The sequence below is a fragment of the Sorex araneus genome, chromosome 5 (genome assembly GCF_027595985.1).
Source record: "Sorex araneus isolate mSorAra2 chromosome 5, mSorAra2.pri, whole genome shotgun sequence".
NCBI classification, from domain to species: domain Eukaryota; kingdom Metazoa; phylum Chordata; class Mammalia; order Eulipotyphla; family Soricidae; genus Sorex; species Sorex araneus.
This window is the reverse complement of record NC_073306.1, coordinates 85,285,114-85,306,868: the sequence shown is the minus strand read 5'-3', so window position 1 is coordinate 85,306,868 and position 21,755 is coordinate 85,285,114. Positions and strand designations below refer to the sequence as shown.

Genomic DNA, 21,755 nt, shown 5'->3' with positions numbered 1-21,755 from the left:
TCCTTCCCGACAGCCTCCCAGATTCCCCTGGGCCCCCTGTGCTCAGGGATGTCTTCTAGTTGGCCAGGTCTCCCACATCAGGAGTCCTGCTCCCCACCCACAGCCCCCGCCAACGCCCTCATCCTCTCCAACTTCTCTGCCGGGCCTCCCGGGGTCCTGCTTGCTCCCGGGGCCCCACGTCAGGGGCTGCTCCTTCCACTCACTGGCTCTCACCTCTCAACAGAAGGCAAGTCCCTCCAGGGCAGGCGGCTGGCCTGCGGGCTCATGGGCGGGCCCCAGAGCTGGCCCGGCATGGGCATACAGGTGGTGCTGGACTCCTGTCTGGCGCAGTGATGGACATATTCACACAGAGAAGACTGTCCATGGCCAGCACGAGTGGTCGTGGCCCCGGGGGCTGAGGGCACCAGTGCTTGCAACGAGCTCCGGGGAAGTTGTAAAGCTAAGGTGTGAGTCAAGGAAGTGACTCTGTCCCTCGCTTTAACATAGCAAAAAAGCATGATGGCCAGATCCACGCTGTGGACAGGAACGGGGGCCTGATAAGACTCTAACTGGCCAGCACCGCCCAGAGGAGGCCGCCCCCCTCGCTGGAGAGAAGCTCCAGCAGGGACAAAGGGCTGTAACGGGACGTGAAGATGGACATCAGCTGCTCCCGGCTCTCCCCTTCGACAACGCCATAGCAACAGACCGTTGCCTCCATAGAAAGGCCCGCATGGGGGCAGCTGGGGAGAAAAACTATAAATCCAACGTAGCAAAGGCCAGGGGGACAGTGCCGGTGTCTCGGCTCGGGGTGTGTGATTCCTTTCTTGACTTTATGTGCCCTCTCTCCGGGCGCTGCAGGGCCATTCCCAAATCTCCCAGGGTGGGCCCCCAGCCCTTTTTCCCTGGCCACGGCTGATTGGTCCAAGGGTGGACACATGACTCTGATCTGGTCAATCATTTCGAGAACTTGACCTGAAGACCAGTGGCTGGCCTTGTCTGTGTTAGAACCAGAACAGGGCCTGGCTGGCCGGGCCTTAGAGGCAGGAAATGTTTCTGCTGTCTGTAGCTGTCAGGGGAGGCGGGAGGGCTGCAGGCAGGCGCTGAACCGGAGAGGAAACGCACCGTGGGTGTCTGATTCTAGCTGGCTTCTTCCGGCAGCTCACCAGGGGCCTGCCTGGAGCTTCAGCTGCAGCGAGACGTCCTGGGCTTCTGATCCTGAGTCTCTCAGAGCCCCTGCCAGGTCACCCAGGGACCGGCCTCCTGCTCTCTGCTGCCCCCTCACGCCCCTGCACCCCCGCAGATCCCAGGAGCCCCATTCGACGCCTCCCCCAAAGGCAGGTGGGCGGCTTCTCCCGAGGGATGGAGTCAGGTGTCCCGGGGGGAGGCCCTGCTGCCAGCCCTTTTCAGGGCAGCCCCTTCATTGAACAGGGCACCGGTACGGGGCTCCGCTCCCACAAACACCGCTTACTCCCTGCTTTCCAGGGGGGCTTAACTGGCCCTGGGGAGTGCCTCTTGCCTACCCAAATGTTCCATCACAGTAATTGACATCTGTGGGGATGTTCTGCCAGCCAGGCCCTGGGCTGTGCACTTCATCGACAATTGGGGGCAGGGTGGGGGCTCACTTTAGGGCTCCCACACGGCTCTGCAGGCAGCACGGCCTCCTTCCTTCACCTCGGGGACTTGCAAAGGAGAGCGTTTCTTCACAGTGTCTTTGGAAACCCAGTGCTGGAAATCCACGCAGTGACAGCGTGACAGCGCCCCCTCCCACAGCCCCCCGTGGCTCCAGGGGAAGGCTCTCCCTTTGGGTGTCTTCATGTTTTCCAGACTACCTGTCCATGAGTGCAGCAAGGCTGGGCTCTAAGGGTTAGAGGATGCAGTTTCAAGAAAGAAGTCCTTTTCGTTTTGGTTTGAGGGGCACACCCGGTGGTGCTCAGGGGTTAACCCCTGGCTCTGCACTCAAGGAATCACTCCTGGAGGGCTCGGGGAGCTATAGGGGGTGCTGGGCATTGAACCCTGGTCAGCTGCACACAAGGCAAGCTGTGTTGCACACAGAGCTATGACTCTGGCCTGATCATGGTAGCCCATGACCGGATTCTTCAGCAGGGAATAGAGATAGCCCCATTGTCTCCTCACAATCACCATCCTTGTCAGTGGGACTCGCCCTGGGGAGTCCTTATGGCCTGCCCTGAAAGCACCCGCAAAAGTGTGACAGGACAGCCCAGTGAGCCCAGGCATGGACGGGCCTCGGCGGGGACCACGGCAGCAAAGCAAATGCTCCTGGGGCCAGAGAGCCAGTCCAGAGGGGAGGCCATGCCTAGTATATGGCCACTTCGTGTTGCCGCCAAATCAGTCCCTGGCCCCGCAGGTGGTCCTCAAGCCACACGGAGTCATCCTGAGCACAGAGCCAGGACTGGCCCTGGCCCCACTCCCACCCTCCACCAGGGGACAGATACTGTGGTCTTGCTTGTGGGGCACTGGGCCACGTCCATTCAGTGAGACCGAAAGTGAAATGATGGTTCCCAGGAGGTTAGGGGAGGAGGCTGGACAGGATTGTTACTGGGGACCAGTTGTGAAACAGAGCGAGGTGGTGGCTGACCCTAACTCTAGGGGCGATGCCATGGACTTAGCACTGCCACACCATACGCCTACATGCCAAAGGTGCTCAGCTGGGTTATACATTACCAACAGTAAAATAATTGCTAAAAGAAGGGGGAAGAGGGGACTGGAGCAATAGCACAGTGGGTAGGGCATTTGCCTTGCATGCAGATGACCCGGGTTTGATTCCCAGCATCCCATATGGTCCCCTGAGCACTGCCAGGAGTAATTCCTGAGTGCAGAGCCAGGAATAACCCCTGTGCATCGCCGGGTATGACCCAGAAAAAAAAAAAAAGAAGGGGGAAGATGATCAAAAGGGAAAAGAAATGCCAGGTCTTAAAATACAACAGATGTGCCAGAGCAATTGTACAGAAGTTAAGGCTCTTGTCTTGCACACAGCCAAGCCTGGTTTGATCCCCAGCACAACCTATGGTCCCCCGAGCCCTGCCAGGAGTGATCCCTGAGCACCGCTGGGCTCTGTGTGGTACCCCAGACCAAAACAGACAACAGACACGCTAGTAGCCCGTGAATGGTGAGGACTGGAGCTGGGTCCTCCGAGCCAGTGAGGAGCCAGTCAGAGCATGCCAGGCCTGGCCAGGGCACCTCCCAGTGTGGCTACTCACCTTGGAAAGGTCCACCAGGGTGTTGGCCTGGTCACTCAGCTTCCTCTGCTCCATCTTGACGCTCCTCAGTCTGTGGAGAGAGTGGACACAGCCACACCCTTCAAGTGTGTGTTACAGTGATGCCCAGTGCTGGCTCCTTGTCCTCCTGAGTGTGTCTGCTGACTGTGCCCAGCACAGAGGCTGGGCATAACTACACCAGGCCAGGCCAGGCCCCATTGGTCTCTGCACAGGCGCACTTCTGGCCCTGCCCTGTCCCTTCAGTGTCCACCTTCTCTCCAGTCCTTGCTCTGCACCCACAGCTTCACCTAAACAGTGCTGGTCACCTCAGTGCCCTCCCCTGGACCTTTCAGGGACTCCCCAAGCCTGCAGGTCAGAATCCTGCCCTCATTCTCCTTGTCCACTCACCTTTTTGTAATAGATATTATATAAAACAGACAATATATTTTCCTTCAAGTTGTAACAGGAGTTGTGTGTGTCTGTGTGTGTGCACGGTCTGTTTGTCATGTGCCTGTGTGTGTACTTGTGTGGTGTGTATGTGTGTGAGGTGTGCATCTGACTTTATGTGTGTGATATCCTTATGTGGTCTCCACGCATGTGTGTTGCATGCACACTCGTGCATGTCAGTGTATGTTGTGTGGGTACATTTGTGGTGTGCCTGACAGTGTGTGTGCTATGTGTGGAATTTGTGTCTGGAGCATGCGTTGTGTGTGGTGTGAAATGTGCATTTGTGTTGTGTGTTGTGTGTGGGGTGGGGGAGAGGTCTTCAAGGCTCTGGCTCTAGTGCTCACCCTCCCTGGAAGTCTGCGCAGGCTGGAGTGACAGGAGAGAAAAGAACAAACAGCTGACGGGCCAGGCCATGCCCCCTAAAGTTTACTGTTGGCTGCCGGGGGTCTCACCGGCCCGCACACATGCAAGGCCAGTGCCTCTACCCTCAGCTCCATTCCCAGCGACACCCCAAATGCTCACAGTGGAACAGAAGAGAAAATTCTTTTATAAGAAGACCCAAGAGGCCCCGGCTGGGGGAGGCGCGGGGGGTGAGGGGCGCGGACTCACTGGTGAATGGCCTGCAGGAACTTCCTCTGGTGTTTCCTGACCTTGGCGTGGTCGATCTTCTTTAGCAGCTTTGTGTGTTTGTAGATCAGCCACGTTTCCCGGAGGACATTCGCCGCGGCGTTCTTGATCTAAGGGAAAAGAAATCAGGCAGGTGAGCCCTGGGACTCGTTCCCTGGGGTCCTTGTGGGGTGTGGTGTTGTAGCTGCTCCCCTACTTAGAGATGCCCCCCACTTCTAAGAAGCTCGTTCTGCGGCCAGCTCCGTCCACCATCAAACCATGACCTCTGAGCCAAAATGATTCTAGTTCCTTTCTTGCTCATTCTGCCTGGACACGGCAGACTGGAGACCCAAGCTGAGGGCCATCTCATGTCTTTGGTAGTTACCCCCGAACTGCCCCTCCCTCCCGTGGCAGCGGCTGTATTTAAACAGGCTGTGCTACCAAGGCCCGAGGCCTGGGCACCCTCAGAATGGACAGACACAGCTTGGCTGCCTGTGGGCGTGCGAGCCCGGCTCTGGTCAAGGCTCCGTTCTGCGCACAGGGTACGTTTCTTGGATGCAGAGAGCAAACAGATTTCCTATCAGCTGGAGCTTTTAAGCGTCCCCTTGGAGGGGACGTCATGCCCACGGAATGAAGCTCTGGGTAGCTGCACGCCTCTCGCTTCCGTTCCTCAACACCCGGCACATCCACGTGGAAACGCAAGAGGCCTAGAGCGGAAGTGATTTCAAAGCGACATCTGAAAGGCAGTGACGGGATGGAGGTGTGAAAGCCGTGCTGTGCCACGCAGTGTTCCCACACAGGACGCTGTCATCTGTTGACATGGAAACCACCGAGAACATCCGCTCACGCCAGAGTGGAGACAGATCAATGGCATCCAGATGGCAGGGGACACAGCTTCAGCCCAAACACAGACATCTCCAGCGATTAGTAAGAAGAGCAAGAGGAAATATTTCTTCTAAAGCACAGCTAAACAGGTTTTTGATGAACTGTTCCCATTTCTGTCAGCAGCCATGCAAATTGGCACAGGCCCACGGGCCGGCAGCCCGGGACTAAGCAGGCCAGCGTGGAGAAACCCGTTTACCAGCCAGAAAGTGTTTTAATAAAACTGGAGAGCACAGACCTGCCTCTTCAACCTGACATCAGCAGATGGGACTTAGTTAAAATACTGAGACGTGTGGGAAGGCCAAGAAAACATTGTTTTTCAGGCTGATAACTTTTACTGTGTGTATGTTTGTTAAAAAAATTTATTACTCAGGCTGGAGATTATATTTCTCATTGACGCTGAAGTCATGCTTTTTTTCCTCTTCTTTCTTTTCCTTTTTTTTTTTTTTAAAGAACAGCTAAGTCTTCTCAGAAACGTCTCACTGACATAAATATTGCTTTTTCTGGTGCTCAGGAAAAATCCACTGTGAAAAATGATTTGAAATGACTTAATTGCCCACCTCTGGAACTTTCTTGCCTGACAGGAAGCAGGTGGTGAGGACAAGGAGGGAGTGGTGGGTGTGCAGGTGAGGGGGGGTGGGAGAGTCGGGGCGTTTCTGGGTGCTGTCCCGGACCCTCTGGCAGAGGGCGGCCGTGTAGAGAAGCTTCTCTCGGCTGAGGGAAACGGTCCCCTGATCTGTGCAGGAAGAAGGCAGTTTGAGGCGTGACTTCTCTGGTTTCCCTGGTGCAAAGAAGGGGGAGGGCGGGCGCCACTCCGGCTCCGAGGCTAGCCCAGCGACCATCGCCTCCTCCTCCTCCTCCTCCTCCTCCTCACAGCACCCACAGGGGCCTGCGGAGGGTGTTCTGGGCCAGCCCAAGAAAGCGAATGTGCGTGGCCTGAGAGGCTGACTGTGCAATGGACAGCACCACTGCGCACTGGACGTGACTCTCTGTGTGGCGTGAATAGGCCCGAGATGGACACCGGTGGACAGCGTGGCTCTCAGTGTGATGTGAACGCAGGCTGAAGGGGAGAAGGCAAGGGTGAATGTTTCAGTCTCTGTCAGACGGGGAGGGGGATCGGTCCTCCCCCAATCAGCCTGTTCAGAGGCTGAAAGGAGGCAGTGATGTTGTCGGTGGTGGCAGTCTGAGGACGCCAGTGCCGGCTCAGTTCATGCACAGGACATAATACAGGCAGGCACTAGCCCCATCTCACTGGCAAAGCAACTGAGGCACAGATCACGACCACAGATGGTCAAGCAGAGTCTGTACGGGCCGGGAGGGTCCTGTCATGGCTAAAGTGCCCGCTTGGTTCTGCTCAACCAGCCCAGACCCTCATATGACCTATGAGGACACTTCAGGGATGGAATGTGAGGGCCAGAGTACACAGCCAACAGCCATCTCCAAACCAGGGCCACGTCCAAGCAAAGCAGGTGGTTTCCATGAGGGTTGGAAGAGAAGCCCAGCTAGATTCCATCTCTACGCAAACAAAAACGATTTCCTGTTCTCCGGAATGGAGGAGCTGGAAAGGATGGGGTGGGGTGGTCCATCGCTCTTGTCCCGGCCCTCACTGGGGGAGTCCAGACCCCGAAGCCCCGGGTACCCGCCCGCACAGCTGGCTGGAGCAGCCCATCATCCTTATGGCTCTGAGCAGTAGGCCCCCGCGGGTTTGGAAAAGTGATGTTAAATGCAGCCTTGGTGCTGACTCGGAAATTAATTGCCAGCAAACGGCTGGGCACAAAGCTAAAGTAGATCGATATCTGCAAGAGAGGAAGAAATAGGCTTTCAACTGCCCTGCGCTGCCTCTGGTGAGAGGCTGTCGGCGGGCTGGGGCCCGGGGTCCCCGTCCACACGCAGCCCGGACAGCCAGCACCACTGGGCTGCAGATGTCATGAGCCCCTCCTGGGCTTCGCCGTGCCCAGAGGAGGGGCTTGGCTGCCCCCTGGGTGCTCCTGGGCTGGGGGTGAGGGATCTGGAAGGACTGAGTGAGGCTGGCCACCGCTGCAGTCAGGATGGAGCGCCGTGGGTGCGCGTGCTCTCCGCCCGCTGCCCCGGAGCCCTGGCACCGGCTGCCTCGACGCCTCCCCAGCCGAGCTCTGCTCTCACTGGGCACTGTCTGGGCAGCATCTTGGGTTTGCACGCCTGGGCAAGAAAACTGTGCCAGGATGGTGGGAGCCACCGAGCCAGTGTCCTTGGAGGGGGCGGGGTACCAGCTGCGTCCCAAGCCCCCCGCTGAACCCCAAGGAGCAGGAGCTGTGTGTGTGACCCCCCCCCCACACCCAGGACCGGGGACTGAATCTGAGGCTTGGCTTTGTTCCTTGTGCCTGCGGGACACTCGGGTGAGGCCCGTCCGCTCTGAGATGGCTGTGGGGGATGACGCCCCGTCCCTCCCCAGGGCCAGGACACAGCGTGTCGTGCAGAGCTGGAGAAAACCCAGCGAGGGGGAGGCAGGCGGCTGGGAATGGGGAGCTATGAGGGGCCGCACGGGCCCACCGGCAGGGCCTGGAGCTGGTTCCATGCAGGGCGCCTTTACTCACGGCCCGTCAGCCCCAGCCACACCCACTTCCTTCTCTCTCCCCGTGCCCAGGAGAAGATCCCCAGAACAGCAGGTGTGGGTCTGGTGCCCGCACCCAGGGTCCTCTCACCCATTCAGGGAGTGGCACGCTCATACACATCACACGCCCTTGCTCCCAGCTCCATAACGGAGGGGGCAGGGTGGGGCCACCCTTGGCCCCCTCCATGTCTTTAGGGATGCACTGGGAGGCCTATTCTACTGCGGACCCCAGGGACAAGGGCCTGAGGCGCCCGCGGGCGGGAGTGCAGGGGGCAGGCAGGGACCGTCGGCTCCCATGCCCGGGGACAGGGAGGAGCTGGGAGGTCGGGCGAGCCTGGCTTCAGAGTTTGGTTATCCCAGGGGCGCTGGCACACAGCCAGGACCACCCCCTGCACCACCACCCACACAGGCCTACCTGTCTGCAAGGCACATGGGGCGCCCCCTCCCCTCTGCCTACCCGACTCTTCCCCACTGCCCCACAGTTCCTGCTGGCTCCCTCCAGCCCTCTTACCTCTGTCCACACCCGCTCTCCTCCCCTCAGCCCAGTCCATCCTATTCAGGCACCTCAGCCAGGCCTGAGGCCAGCAGGGCATCGGGCGGGAGGGAGGACGGAGATATCTCTGAGGCTGGACGCGGCTGCCAGGGCTCTTTGCGGGGAGCTGCCCGGCTGAGGCGCAGCTCTGGACCCGGCACGGGGGTGCTGCTCCCTGTGGGTGGGACCTGGCTTTGCTGTAGTTGTTTTGGTATCTGGGCCATACCCAGCGGTGCTCAGGGGTCACTCCTGCAGTGCCTAGGGGTCCCAGGGGAATCCCGGGGATTGAGCCCGGTCTGCTGTGTGCAATTCAAACGCCCTCCCTGCTGTCCCATTGTTCAGCGCCCGAGAACCTGCTCCTGGGTGCCGGGCCTGCTGAGGGCCAGCCTGGTTCAGAGTTGGCCACGCTGGAAGGTGCCCTGGGTCCCCGCAGGCCTGAGGGTGAGCTGCCGCCGGTGGCCCCCCACTCACCGGGCAGCCCACCCAGCTGGGTCTCCCGGCACACCCGCGTCCCCAGGCCTGGGGCTCAGCAGCTCGCCCCCAAGCAGCTGCCCCAGTTCAACGTGTCTACAACTGTCACCAAGAAACCGGCGCTGTCTGCCGAGGCCGGACCATGTGGGGAAATCATTCCTTTCCCTTCTGGGGAGAGCGAGCCTTCCGGATCAGATCAGCCGCGCGCTTGCTGATTTGATCAGTGCTAAAGAGATTAAAGCTTCTGGGAATTCGCTCTGGGCCCAGCCAGCTGTCAGTCCTCCCTCCAGGGCCCCTTAAAGAACCCTCCACACCCCAGGGGGCCCCAAAGGCCACACTGTCTCCCCTAAGCAATACCCCACCGTGAGCAAAGCTCGACCCCAGCCTTTCCCCGTAGCCTGCTGGGAAAATGCACAGGATGAAAGGTCGGGGCGAGCCTGACTTAGCTGGCTTCAGAGTTCAGTTATCCCAGGGGCCTGACACACGGCCAAGACCACCCCCCTGCACCGCCACCACACAGAGACCCGCAGGTCTGCAAGGCACATGGGGCGCGTGCTGGATGAAGACCTGCTCTCTGCGCCCTGCTTGGGGGTCCCGCGGAGCAGGGAGGGGCGCAGCAGGGTGAAGCAGGTGGTGGCTACAGTTGGAGCTGAGGGGCTCGAAGAGTGCGGGTGCAGGTCCCGGCAGAGGCACAGGAGGGAAGGGAAGGCATGTGGGAGGGAGCGAGACTCAGGCACCTGGAAGTCTGGGAGCAGAAGCCGGGGGCCTGTGGCTGTACCACATGGGCAGGCCTGTCCTGGGCATGGACAAGCCCTCCTGAGCCTGAAGGGGCCAGGGAGTATCACTGGCTGAGCAGACAATGGGTTTAGGGGGACAAGAGCTTTAGCCCAGGATTTCAAGGGGATGTGTACATGGATAAAAGTGTTTGGCGTGAGACCCCCGGCCAAGGATGTGGGGACAGTCCTGGACCGGGGCCAGTGCCTGGACTTTCTGTCTGCCTTGGGCACAGGTGAGGGACATGGGCATCTCCCAGCCATGGGCACTGCAGCCCAGAGTGCCTGCGGACAGCCCGCCTCGCCGCTCACAGACCTGCCTATTTAAATGGGGGTGACTTGAGTCTTGGAGCCCGCTGGAGCCCACCCAGCACCCGCAGAGCAGAGCATGTGTGTGGGGTGGGCCCCCCGAGATGGGTGTCTTGGGAGACATCAAGCAGAGCGATGGGAGAGGAAGAGAAGAATGAGGATCTGAGGTCTTTTCTGACAGTTTTTCTATGTGTCATTTACATATATATTATCTAGTAGCCCCGAGGGTTAGCAAAAAAGATTATAATTATAGAATAACAATGGCAGTAAGGTGGTGTGGGATGCTGGGCCTGCCTTAAATACAGAAAAGACAATACGCCAGGTCGACAGGTCACATAGGTGAAAAGAAAAAGAGTCATGGGATTTGGGATTCAGAAAAAAAAACAGGAGATCTGCTTTGTTTTGGGGGTGGGGGGATGGGGTGGCACACAGGGCAGTACTGGGAGCTCCTGGTGCCGTGCCTGGGGGCAACACGGGGCAGCGGAACCCTAAGCGTATGCTCAGCTACCTCCCGAGTCCAGGAACCGGGTTCCTCCCTAGCACCGTCAGACGGTCCCCCAGCTGCCTTCTGAAATAAACACACAGAGGAGAGTGGAAAGGGGGCAAGCCCTAAGGATGAATCAACAACTCGAGTGTGCCTATGATTAATAGGTTCTGAGTCCTCTTTTTTGTTTGTTTGTTTGTTTCTGGCCTCAATGTGGGAAGAATCGTTGTGTGGACAGTGAGTGATTGCTTTTATCTCGACACCCTCTGGCTGTCCTCTCTGGAGAGGCTTGGCATGGTGCCACATGGCCTCTGATTACCGTCAGGGTGGGGCGGGGTGGGGGGCTTGTCCTTTTGGCCCAGGAACCATTTCTGATGGGAGCTGTGAGCCATTCTGAGAGGACAGAGAGCAGACAGAGGTAGGTGGGCTTCTATCAGTCAGGGCCAACCTGGGCAAGACCAGAGCAGACAGTCCTGGGTGTCAATCTCCTTCCGACCCAAGTTCTATGAAAGGACTTCGGGATGCCAAACCCTGCCAGCTTTGGAAATCCTCTCTGCAAGAACCTTTCTTTTCTGTTGTTTAATCCACTGGGAACAGATATTACAAGCTAAAGGGATATGTCCACAGATTTGAGTGTTCTCAGGAAAACAAGATGTTATTCGATTAAAAAGCTGCCCCCTTGCATTCATGGCTGAGCGATAAGTATTTGTTGATTTGATTTTCAGCCCTACTTTTCAAAAAAGTAAGTGGACTCCAGGAGGACTTCAAAGAATCCTTTTTGAAGGACTGAAATTAGCAATCAAAATCTCATCTCCTTCGACGATTATATTGCAGGGGGGATGGTTTATTTTCCCGTCCTCAACACAAGCTGGCTTGGCTCGACTTTATTTTCCTCCAGCGTCTGATTTACAGAATGAAACATGGGGAGGACAAAGGAAGAACAAGAAATGCAAAGCAAAGTCCTTGGTTCTGAAAAGCAACCCAGAATAAACAGGGGGCCTGTGTGTGTCTCGGCACTTGGGAAGGTGCTTCTGCAACATTCTGGAGGTTTCTCCTGTCTGGCCCCTCTCTCCTGCACAAAATCCTGTCAGGAGAATAGATGCGAGTCTGTTTGCCTTTAGGTGTCCCAATGACTTCTGGAATTTGCTCAGACCGAGCACTGCCCTTTGCCTGCATTAGCAGGACGGAAGGACAGTCTCGCGCCCGGCAAGTCCTCCCCTCGGGGATCGGCCTTCAGTTCTACCATCTTTGCACCATCAAAAATGTTTCCCTTTGTACGACGGGCAGCCCTGGGCCACGCCGATGTCGACAGCTCCCCGGTCTTTGCTTGGACCCGTTTCCTCGGGACATCTGTGGAGGCTCTTGAAAGAATCCAGTAAATGTAATCAAAGACCAAACAATCAAACGCCATAAATAATTCTGCAGAGAAGCCAGAGCGGCCTTGGCAACTGCACACTCTCCCACTGCCTCCTGCGGGCGAGCGTGCCCACCCTCCCATTCACCCGCTCTTTTTGTTCTCTCTTTGCTTTGTCTCAATTTTTAACACATTTTTTTTTTTCCTTCAGCACCGCAACACTAATCACTGAACGTCTCTGGCTTTCAGAACCCCAAATCCAAATGTGGTTGCTTGTGGCTCTCCTAACCCACTTCGTCCTTAATGAGAAGACGCCAGCGTGGGCCTCTGACCCCCTGGCCTCCCGGCTCAGGCAAAGTGCTGCAGGAAACTGTCTCTCCTGCCCTCCGCTCAGCCTGCAACTTGAAAGAATTTTCCATAAAAGCTGTCATTAAATAAACAGCTCCTGCCTCTCGCATTTGGCCCGCTGCTCTCCTGGAAGGCTCGTTTCTGTCTCTTCTAAATGGGCCTTTTCTCTTTTTCTTCCCTGACAATTCACTGGGGTGGGGGGTGGAGAGGCTGAGACTTTCAGGAGTGAAACCCCCTCCCCCTTGCTGCGTATTTCCACCTTCCATCCTCCGTCGCCACCTTCATAAGGGAACAAGGGAGGAACGTTCTCTGGAAAGCCCAGGACAATCGGATGGTGGTGTCTCGACCAACGATATTTAGGAGCGTGGTGGTGCCAGGAGGAAGGTCTTTAATTTTTTTATTTTTTTTTTTTTTTTAAGGATTGGATTTAGACATGCTTTCAGGAGCATTTCTGAAGACTTTCCCTGCCCTTCTGAATCAGCACCAAGAAAACATTTGAGCCCAAACACAAATGTGACTTCGTGCTGGGTGATTCAGCCTGGACCCTGAGCCAGGGGCCGGTGCCATGGGACGCTACAGATCTCACAATCAGGGGAACACTTGGCTGGCCTAGACCTTTGCACCGTGATTGATGAGAAGACGGGAGCATGGGCCCCTCACCCCCAGGGCCTGCCTGTCTGTGCGGGGTGGGGGCCCTCCCAAGCCCCGGCGTCCACCCGGCATGGCCAGCAGCTCGGTCTTACCCGTTTGGTGAGCTGGGTGTCCATCATGAAGTTGTGCACGTGCTTCTCGGCCTTGGTAAGCTCCAGCTTCCGGGCCACGACGGCCACCACGAGTGCCGTGCAGCCCGCGCCCTGCAGGGCCGGGAGACACAGTGTCAAAGAGGGGACGGGCTCCACGGAAGCTCTAGTGAGCCCCTGGGCACCCCGAGGTGCCCCTGGAGCAGCTCAGCACGGGCTGGGCTTGGGGGGATTCGAAGCGACAGTGGACAGGGGGACAGGCCAGCTGTGCGGGCCCACGGCGGGTCTGGCACCTACAGACCGTCTCCTGCAGGGAGCTAAGAAAGAAGGCCATGGCCACTTGGAGTGGACAGGTCATCTGCCCCGGGTAGAGACTCTTTCTGAAAATGAGGGCATGCGTGTGCTCCGCCCTGTGGGGTGTGGCGGCTGCAGGTGGCATCAGCAGGGGCTCCTCTAAGGGACCCTGCAGACAGAACTTCGCAGGGGACAGTCCTTTCCTGTCTGCTCTCATGCTGACCCAGCCTCCGGCTCAGGATGTGGATGCCTTTGGAAAGCCTCAGGGCACAGAGGCCATAATCCACACTGGCCAATTCATCATGTCCATCTGCACCAAGCTGAGGAAGGCACATGGGATGGGGGCTCTGTCCAGGGCCGAGTTCAAGTCCCCTGGACACGAGAAGCTCCATGAGTCCAGGAAGGGAGACTTCACCCAGGGAGTGCGGCGAGTGGAAGACGTGCAGGCTGAAAGAGGCTCATTGCAGACGCCTGCGGGCTCACATACACCCCGATGGGTGGCCTGTGGACAGGACAGGCACAGTCCTCCCCGAGAGCCTTGGAGCTGCTCCCCCTGAGTCTGCTCGCCCATCCCACCCCACCACAGTAAACCCTGCTTCTTCATGAAAGGAGGGGAAGGAAGGAAGGAAGGAAGGAAGGAAGGAAGGAAGGAAGGAAGGAAGGAAGGAAGGAAGGAAGGGAGGGAGGGAGGGAGGGAGGGAGGGAGGTGAGGGAGGGAGGGAGGGAGGGAGGGAGGGAGGGAGGAAGGAAGGAAGGAAGGAAGGAAGGAAGGAAGGAAGGAAGGAGGAAGGAAGGAAGGAGAAGGAAGGGTGGGAGGGAAGGAGGGGGGGAGGAAAAAAGAAAGAAAGGAAGAAAGAAAGAAAGAAAGAAAGAAAGAAAGAAAGAAAGAAAGAAAGAAAGAAAGAAAGAAAGAAAGAAAGAAAGAAAGAAAGAAAGGAAAGGAAGGAAGAAAGAAAGAAGAGAGAGAGGGAGGGAGGGGGGAGGGAGGAAGGAGGGAGGGAGGGAGGGGGGAGGAAGGAAGGAAGGAAGGAAGGAAGGAAGGAAGGAAGGAAGGATGGAAGGAAGGAAGGAAGGAAGGAAGAAGGAGGAGAGGAAAGGATAAGGGGAGGACAGAAGGAGGAAGAAGGAAGGGAGAGAGAAGAAAGAAGGAGGGAAGAAAGGAAGAGAGAGGAGAAAGAAAGGAAGGAAGGAGGGAAGGAAGGAAGGAAGGAAGGAAGGAAGGAAGGAAGGAAGGAAGGAAGGAAGGAAAGGAGGGAGGGAGGAAGGAAGGGAGGGAAGGAGGAAGGATAGGAGGAAGGAAAGAAGAAGGGAAGGGAGGGAGGAGAAGGGTAGGAGGGAAGAAAGGAAGGAAGGAAGGAAGGAAGGAAGGAAGGAAGGAAGGAAGGAAGGAAGGAGGGAGGGAGGGAGGGAGGGAGGGAGGGAGGGAGGGAGGGAGGAGGGAAGGGAGGGAGGAAGGAAGGAGGGAAGGAAGGAAGGAAGGAAGGAAGGAAGAAGGAAGGGAAGGAGGGAGGGAGGAAGGAGGGAGGAAGGGTTGGAGGGAGGAAGGGTTGGAGGGAAGGAGGGAGGAGGCAGTGGGAGCATTAAGAAGGAACCAGCGGTGAGCTGGAACACACTGTCACACTGTCCTCCCCGTGCTCCAGAAGGACCCGTGGCCCGGGGGCTGCTGCCGGGGGCTAAGCCTGGCTGCACCCGCTTCCCTCACTCCCTCCAGCAAGTGCGTGGGCCACCATAGTGGTGATGCTGGGCCTCAAACTGGGCCCTCAGGACCTGCAGAGGACCCTGGGCGCTTCCAGAGGCACGGGAGGAGCGAATGACCACCCCTCCCTCCTCCTCACCCCAGGGCAGGAGCCCTGGAGCCCTGGGGGGTGAGCAGGGAGCCAGGAGACTGGCCCCAACCTTCCCCGAGGGCTCTTGAGACATTTATTAATCTTTTATTCTTGTATCATTTATGTACTGGGGGTGGTGTTTTGGAATTTGGGCCATACCTGGCAGGGCTTACTCCTGGCTCTGTGCTCAGGGGGTCCCTCCTGGTGGGGCTCGAGGGACTACACAGGTCAGCCAAGGGCAAAGGCAGAGCCCCTGCCCACGGGCTACCTCTCAGGCCCCACTGCATGTTTCTAGGGGCCACCCCAGGGGGGGCCGTGGCCTGGTCCTGTGAGCCCAGTTGCTGGACCCACGCAGGGCTGGGGTCCATCCCAGGGCTTCCCGCGGCTGGCACAGGCCCCACCTCATGTGCCAGCCCCCGGTGCTCAGACCCTCTTTGCTGTGCCTGCCTGATGAACCCCACAGGGAGGGTCGTCTGAGCCTCTCCCCGAGAGGCCAGCCCCTGCCCGGGCCGGGGGCACCCCTCGGCCTGCACGTGCGGCCCTGGCCGGCTGCCCTGTGCTCAGGGACCGGACAGGCCGACTCCAGTCTCAGCCCCATCCAGGGCTGCCAGACTGCGAGTGACGGGAGATGCAGCTGAGCTCTCTGAGGGGCTTCTCGGGCAGCCCGAGGACCCCCCAGGGAACTGTCTTCCAGTGCCGGAGACCCCACTCCTGCAGGGGGCGTCAGAGAGTCCGGGACGTTTCTTTAGTTGTCATTGTTCTTTTGTGTTTTGGGCGGGGCATACCTGTTGATGCTCAGGGGTTACTCCTGAGCATCAGGAATTACTCTTGGCGGTGCTTGGGGAATCACAGGGGAAGCCAGGGATAGAACCCGGGTCAGCTGCATTCGAGGCAAGTGCCCTACACTGTACTGTTGGCGTCCAGCCCCCAAATAATGGCTTGTTTTGAGCCATAGAGAAGAGGAAAGGAAATTTTTGTTGTTGGTGGCAGGGGGTGGGATGGGGGATGCAGGCCACACCTGGCGATGCTCAGGAGTTACTCCTGGCTCTGCACTCAGGAATTAGTCCTGGTGGTGCTCAGGGGACCATATGGGATGCTGGGGATTGAACCCAGGTCAGCTGCTCAGCAGGTGTGCAAGGCAAATGCCCCTACCACTGTGCTATCACTCTGGCCATTGGGCTGGTTTCTTTCAACAGGAAGATGTCAAAACTTCCTTTCAGGTCTCCCAAGCATGCTTAAACTCTCAGCCCTGATTTGAATTGGAATAAGAGTGAGAGAGGGGAGGGGGGGAGGGAGAGAGAGGGAGAGACAAAGAGCATACTGTCCAAATGGTAAAGGGTAATCACCAATAATGAAGCCTAACCTGTATCTTCCCATTAGAGGGCTCAGACATTAGCAAGCTTCAGGAAGCTTCCGGAAGCAGAGGTGGTGCAACCCAGCCTGTGGGGCCCATTCAGAGTGTGGGGGAGAGGGAGGAGAGCTGGGAGAGAGGCCCTGAGTGGGGGGGGGGGGGGGGGGAGAGAGGGAAAGGGGGTGGGGAGAGATGATGGGGAGGGAAGAAGGCAGGGCCAGCAGGGTGCCGGCAGCACTGGACAGAGTCTTGGCTAGGGGACAGGTGAGGAGGGGAGTGACCAGGGCCTCCCCCGCCCCCATGACTCCTCATGGGGGCCGGGGGTCACCCAGCTCCTTTGGGACCCAGCCTCTCTGCCGGCCTGCGGGTGCAGCTGGCCTCAGGAGACAAGGGCTGAGTGAGCATGTGCAGCCTGGGTGGGACTAAGGACCTGGCTGGTGGCCAGAGAGGTGAGTGCTGAGGCGGGGGCGCCCTGTGGGTCGGGTCAGCCCCTGACTCTGACATCTGCCTCAGGAGGAGCCGGTCCTGGTTCACCGAGGACCCCAGCCAGCTCTCCAGAAGCTTCTCAGTGTGACTCCTAGCTCCCGGGGAGGGGGGGCGCAGCCCCTCTCGGGGGCAGCACCCAGGGGTGGCTGGGGTGAACCCACCTGCCCTGGGCATAGGGCCGGGCGGGCCCCGTCTCTGCCCAACCACTTGTGGTTTCCAAGAAACCTTTTCCGGCTGGGAAACCTTGATCAGGAAGAAGAAATATCCCAAGGGGGAAGGAGGATGAGGTGTTTCCAAGGAAAGGAGCCCGAGATCAAACACAGCGCCGGTGGCGGGTGGAGGAGGGAGGCTGACGGCTGGAGTCTGTTCCCGCGGCGACTCCGCGAGGCAACGAAAATAACATCAGTTGGTCGGGAACCAAGGTGTTTCGGGAAGCGGCTCCCCTCTGAAGCCGACACCAGGCAGCCGCGAGCCCCGGCTCCCCCACTGCGATGACTCAACCCTGCTGGCCAGCCTCCACCTTCCCCTGCCCTCCGGACAAGCTTCTCGGGGACCCTCACTCTGGCCCACCACGGCCTTCCCCGGAGGGGGTGCTTGTCCTGCGCAGGTAGGGGCCACTCAGTGAGTCAGCCTTAGGAGGTGGCTAGATGGGGGCCACCTGGGAACCAAAGGTCCTGAGGCCTGCGGAAGCAAAGGGCCAGCCCAGGCCAGGCTAGTGCCACTGCCCCGTCAAGACACGGCAACTTCACCTTTCCACGCTCTTGTCTTTTCGGGTCCCAGACCCTTGGCTGCCCAGTCTCTGGTCCAGGCCTCACAGGAGCCTTTCACTCCTCTCTCACAAGGACACGGGGCCTTCATGGATCTGCCTTTGGGGGTGAAACCTCAGACACACCAGGCCTTTGCCAACAGTGTCAAGTTGCTCAGACAATTATATACCCTGCTTAATGGTTGATAATTACACCGTTACTGGGATTGCCAGAGAAAACAATGATTAAGACTATTTACAGCCCTTGCGGGCGCCGCATGCGTGTGTGTGTGTGTGTGTGTGTGTGTGTGTGACACTGTGACACACACACACACACGCGCACATACACATGCACACGCACATACACTCAGATCTTTCCTTCCCTTCCCGAGCAGGCCTGCCGGCCTGTGTGGTGGCCATGGTAACACACAGGAAACTCTACCTTTCCCCTGGGCTCCTGCAGCAACAGCAGGGCAAGGGGAGGGTGGGGGCAGAGTTCCCGTGGAACCCTGGCAGAAGTGACTCAGCCTAGAAAAAGTCACATTTGTTAGAGTAACGGCCCCCGGGGGCTGCACTGCTGACCCACGTGAAGCAGCTGACTAGTGGCTGGTGAAAACATCAGTAATGAATGGTGCCGTGGCCCGGGCCTGTGTATGGGAAGGAACGGTTTGAGGCTGTTGGGTTTCTGTGAGAGTAGATGAAAGGCTGGAGCAGCACGTCTGATCGGAAGGAGGTCCCCCGTTTCGGAGGGTCCCTTGCCCCTGGGAACGAGGAACAAAAGGTTCCTTCCTAGAGGCTGCTGGAGAGCCTGGAGCCAAGAGGCACCTCCGGGGGTGCAGGGAGGGCAGATGCCACAGCCCAGGGAAGGCAGGAGGCCGGGGAAGCCTCGGTGCCATGCCGCTCTGAGCTGAGCTGGGGAATAGCTCGGTTTAAAGACAATGGAGGATCCCAGCAGGCCACAGCCCGGCCCGCGCTGCCCAGCCCATGGACTCGGGGGTGCCAGGCTCACACCCCGAGCAGCGTGGAGGCAGGAAAGCCTGGCTGGCACTTCTGTCCTCTCTGGAGGCAGAGCTGGGCCTGGTCGGCTGGTGCCAGTGGGCCCAGAGCCAGGACAGAGCTTGCTCCATGGCCCCCACCTGGCCAGGACCGGGGAGAGGCCTCGGGGACTGGCGCTGTGGGCCCTGCCCTGGGGAAGCCTCCGGGCTACAGAGGGCTTACCCTCTTCAGGGGAGCTGGGGTGGGCAAGGAGATGCAGTGGGGGCCTGAAGGGAAGGACTGGCACCCAAGTATGAGGGGCGGGGGCAGGCAGGAAGGGCGAGGGCCAGGCAAGGCTGGCACCCCCGCCTCGCTCAGCTGTGACCTCCCTGGGACCCCAGATCCTCTCATGAAAGCAGCCACAGGGGCTCCCTCTGGGTGCTAGAGGGAGGGCAGAGGGCAGAACCACCTGCCCTATAGAAAATGGCCAGCATGAGGGAGTACCTCATCCTTAGCCAGGGTAGGTAGGCCACACGTACATGTGTGCATGCGTGTGCATGCATGAGTGTGTATGTGTGTACATGTGTGTGAGTGTGTGAATGTGTATGCATGTGTGAGTGTGTGAATGTGTATGCATGTGTGAGTGTGAGTATGCATGTGTGTGAGTATGTGTGTGCATGTGTGTGCATGTGTATGCATGTGTGAGTGTGTGAATGTGTGTGCATGAACACTGTGTGTGAGTGTGCATGCGAGCACTGTCTGAGTGTGCATGCGTGTGTGTGAGCATGTGTGCATGAATACATGTGTGCGTACATGGTGTGTGCGAATGTGTGGGGGACATGGAGGACATCACCCAGCTCCTTGCTGTTGCCAGCAGGCAGGGCAGAACAGCCCCCACCCCTCACCCCTGGGAGCTCAATGGGCTGCCTGCCTGGCCCTGCGACCCCCTGACAGGCAAGTATGTGTGTCAGGGGCAGTGTAGCTGAGGTCACCGCACGCTGAGGGACGTGGAGCTTAGGAAGGCCCCAGCACTCCGACCCAGCACCACACACACAGACACGGCATTAGTGGGGGACTTGTCTAAGGGGTCCCTCCAGACGCCCGCCCCCAGCCCTAGGAGTCCCACTAAGCTCCGGCTGATGAGGTGCCAGGGAGTTGCCCACATGTGGCCCCCACGCCAGCAGCCAAGCTCCCGGCCTGGGAGGCTGCGGACCTTCGGTGCGGGGTGGGTACTCACCATGATGCCCGTGAGCAGACACACCCCCTTCCCGCAGTACGTGTGCGGCACCATGTCCCCGTAGCCGATGGACAGGAATGTGATGGAGATGAGCCACATGGCGCCCAGGAAGTTACTCGTGACATCCTGCTGGTCGTGGTACCTGCCAAGGGGACACGGTGGTTAGGGCAGGGACGGCCGCGGGAGCCAGCTGCCGCCTGCCTGGTTCTGGGGAGCGCACCCTGGCCCTCCCCATCACTGCCCAGGGTGAGGTGCTCTGTCCTGAGTGACACAGAGCCGGGCCTCAGTCTAGATGCACTGAAAGCGCCAGCCCAAGCTCAGGAGACACGCTGGGCATCCGGCTCACGTGCCCTGGAAGGGGCTGATGGGCCACAAGGCTGGCACCTCCTGGGGAGGATTCTCGGGGTGCCGGGGGTCTCTGCAGGAGGAAGGCTCCCCGCCGAGCAGAGGGCATGGCCCTGCCCTGTCCGTGCTCCTCTGCTTCCTCCACCTCCAACTCCAAAGCAACCCCAGGGCTCTGAAATGCAAAGTGAGCAGGACAGAGATATGCCCACATGGGTCGGGGGCACGCGGCACGTGGGAGGAGCAGAAGGCTGGAGGCAGGAGGCAGGAGGGCCTGGCAGAGGATGGGAAGGGCAGTGCCTTGAGGCCCAGGCGGAGGCCAGGCCAGAGATGGCACAGGCACAGCGGGGAGGGCACTTGCTTTGCACGCTGCCAATCTGGGTTCAACCCCCGGCACCACAAGTGGTGCCCCAAGCCCCACCAGGAATGAGACCTGAGCACCTCTGGGAGTGGCCCCGTCCAGCCCCCTGAGAGGTGCAGGCTGCTCAGGCCTGATTTCCAGCACGGCCAGGGCCACAGCATCCTCTGAGAGGCCAGAGCCTGGCGCCCAGCAGCTGAGCAGAAGCGGGAGGCCGGGGGGCTCCTCCCAAAGCTACAGCAGCAACTGCCTGGACACCGGGAGATTGTCAGGGACGTCCCTTGGTCCAGCTTGAGTCTTTAATGGACGCGCTCCCCAGCCCAGCAGAGCCTATCTGAGGGGCCGGGCAGTCAAACCTGCCTGATGGACAGCGCTCAGAGCCCTCTGGGGCCACGGAAGTCAGTCACGTGGGAGCTGCCCTGGCCCATGCCTGTCTGCTGAGCCACAGCCTGGTGCGGGAGCACCCCGAGAGTCTCAGTGCCTTCATCTGCACCCTCAGCATCCCGCACCCCAGGGTCTGGCCTCCAGGGGAAACTGGACTATGTGGATTTTCTCTGCAGAGCCCCGAGGCTGGGGTGCGGGGAAGGAGGAGGATGTAAGTTGGAGAGCACCAGGGCCACGCTGATGCCTGCTCCTGTCATCTGCATGGGAGATGTGGGGACCACAGCATTCAGTCCCCAGGGCTGCCACCACCTGAGTCCACTGAAGGTTAGCAGTGGAGCAGAGAGACCGAGTGATTTGCCCGAGGACACACAGCAAGTAGCAGATGCAAAGCCCAGGTGCTGGCAGGCAGCAGGGGCCACCGAGGGTGGGACAGAGAGCGTTTCCGGGAGAAGAGAGGAGGGTACCAGGTTCCAGCCAGACCTGAGGCCACTTCAGAGAGCGGGCCTTGAGTTCCCAGCACAGAGCTGGGCCTCCAAGCTCCCCGGAGGGCACAGGCTGGGGCAGACAGAGAAAGGAAGAAGCCTCTCGGAGAAGGGGGGCTGGTGGGAGGTAGCGGGTGTCGGGCTGTGAGGGGAGCAAGTGGAGCCACCTGACCCCAAAGGAGGCTACTGCTGGCCAAGGGGGGCTGCAGGAGCCCCTCCAGGGGACACTGCAGCTGGGCCGCCCTACCCCTGCCCTGCTGCCCCTTCTCCCACCCTTCCTGTCACCGTCCCAGGCTGGAGCTGATGGAGGGGCCTGCCCAGACCTGGGGCCTCGTCCCTGCCAGGCCGGGGCTGGGTGCTATGGGGCCCCATCTTCACACACCGATTCAAGTGCCCCCGACTCTCGGGCCCGGCCTGGGCTGCGAGACTCAGGGGCCGAGAGCAACATGTGAGAGGAGCCTCTGAGATACACCAGGCGCCACAGACAAGCCGGCCCCCGGCAAAGACGGAGCAGGCAGCGCTAAGCTCCCGGCCCTTGGCAGAGC

General features: G+C 59.2%; 1 protein-coding gene across 1 annotated transcript in view; it reads right to left on the bottom strand.

Moving 5' to 3' along the window:
• KCNN3 (potassium calcium-activated channel subfamily N member 3) overlaps positions 1 to 21,755 on the bottom strand; it is a 155,206-nt gene that overhangs the window by 9,649 nt on the left and 123,802 nt on the right. The window contains exons 4-7 of the mRNA XM_004619265.2: positions 19,645 to 19,786; positions 12,734 to 12,844; positions 4,251 to 4,378; positions 3,198 to 3,267 (exon numbers count right to left, since the gene is read on the bottom strand). Coding sequence (XP_004619322.1) covers positions 3,198 to 3,267; positions 4,251 to 4,378; positions 12,734 to 12,844; positions 19,645 to 19,786 — 451 coding nt within the window. The remainder of the gene's footprint in view (positions 1 to 3,197; positions 3,268 to 4,250; positions 4,379 to 12,733; positions 12,845 to 19,644; positions 19,787 to 21,755) is intronic.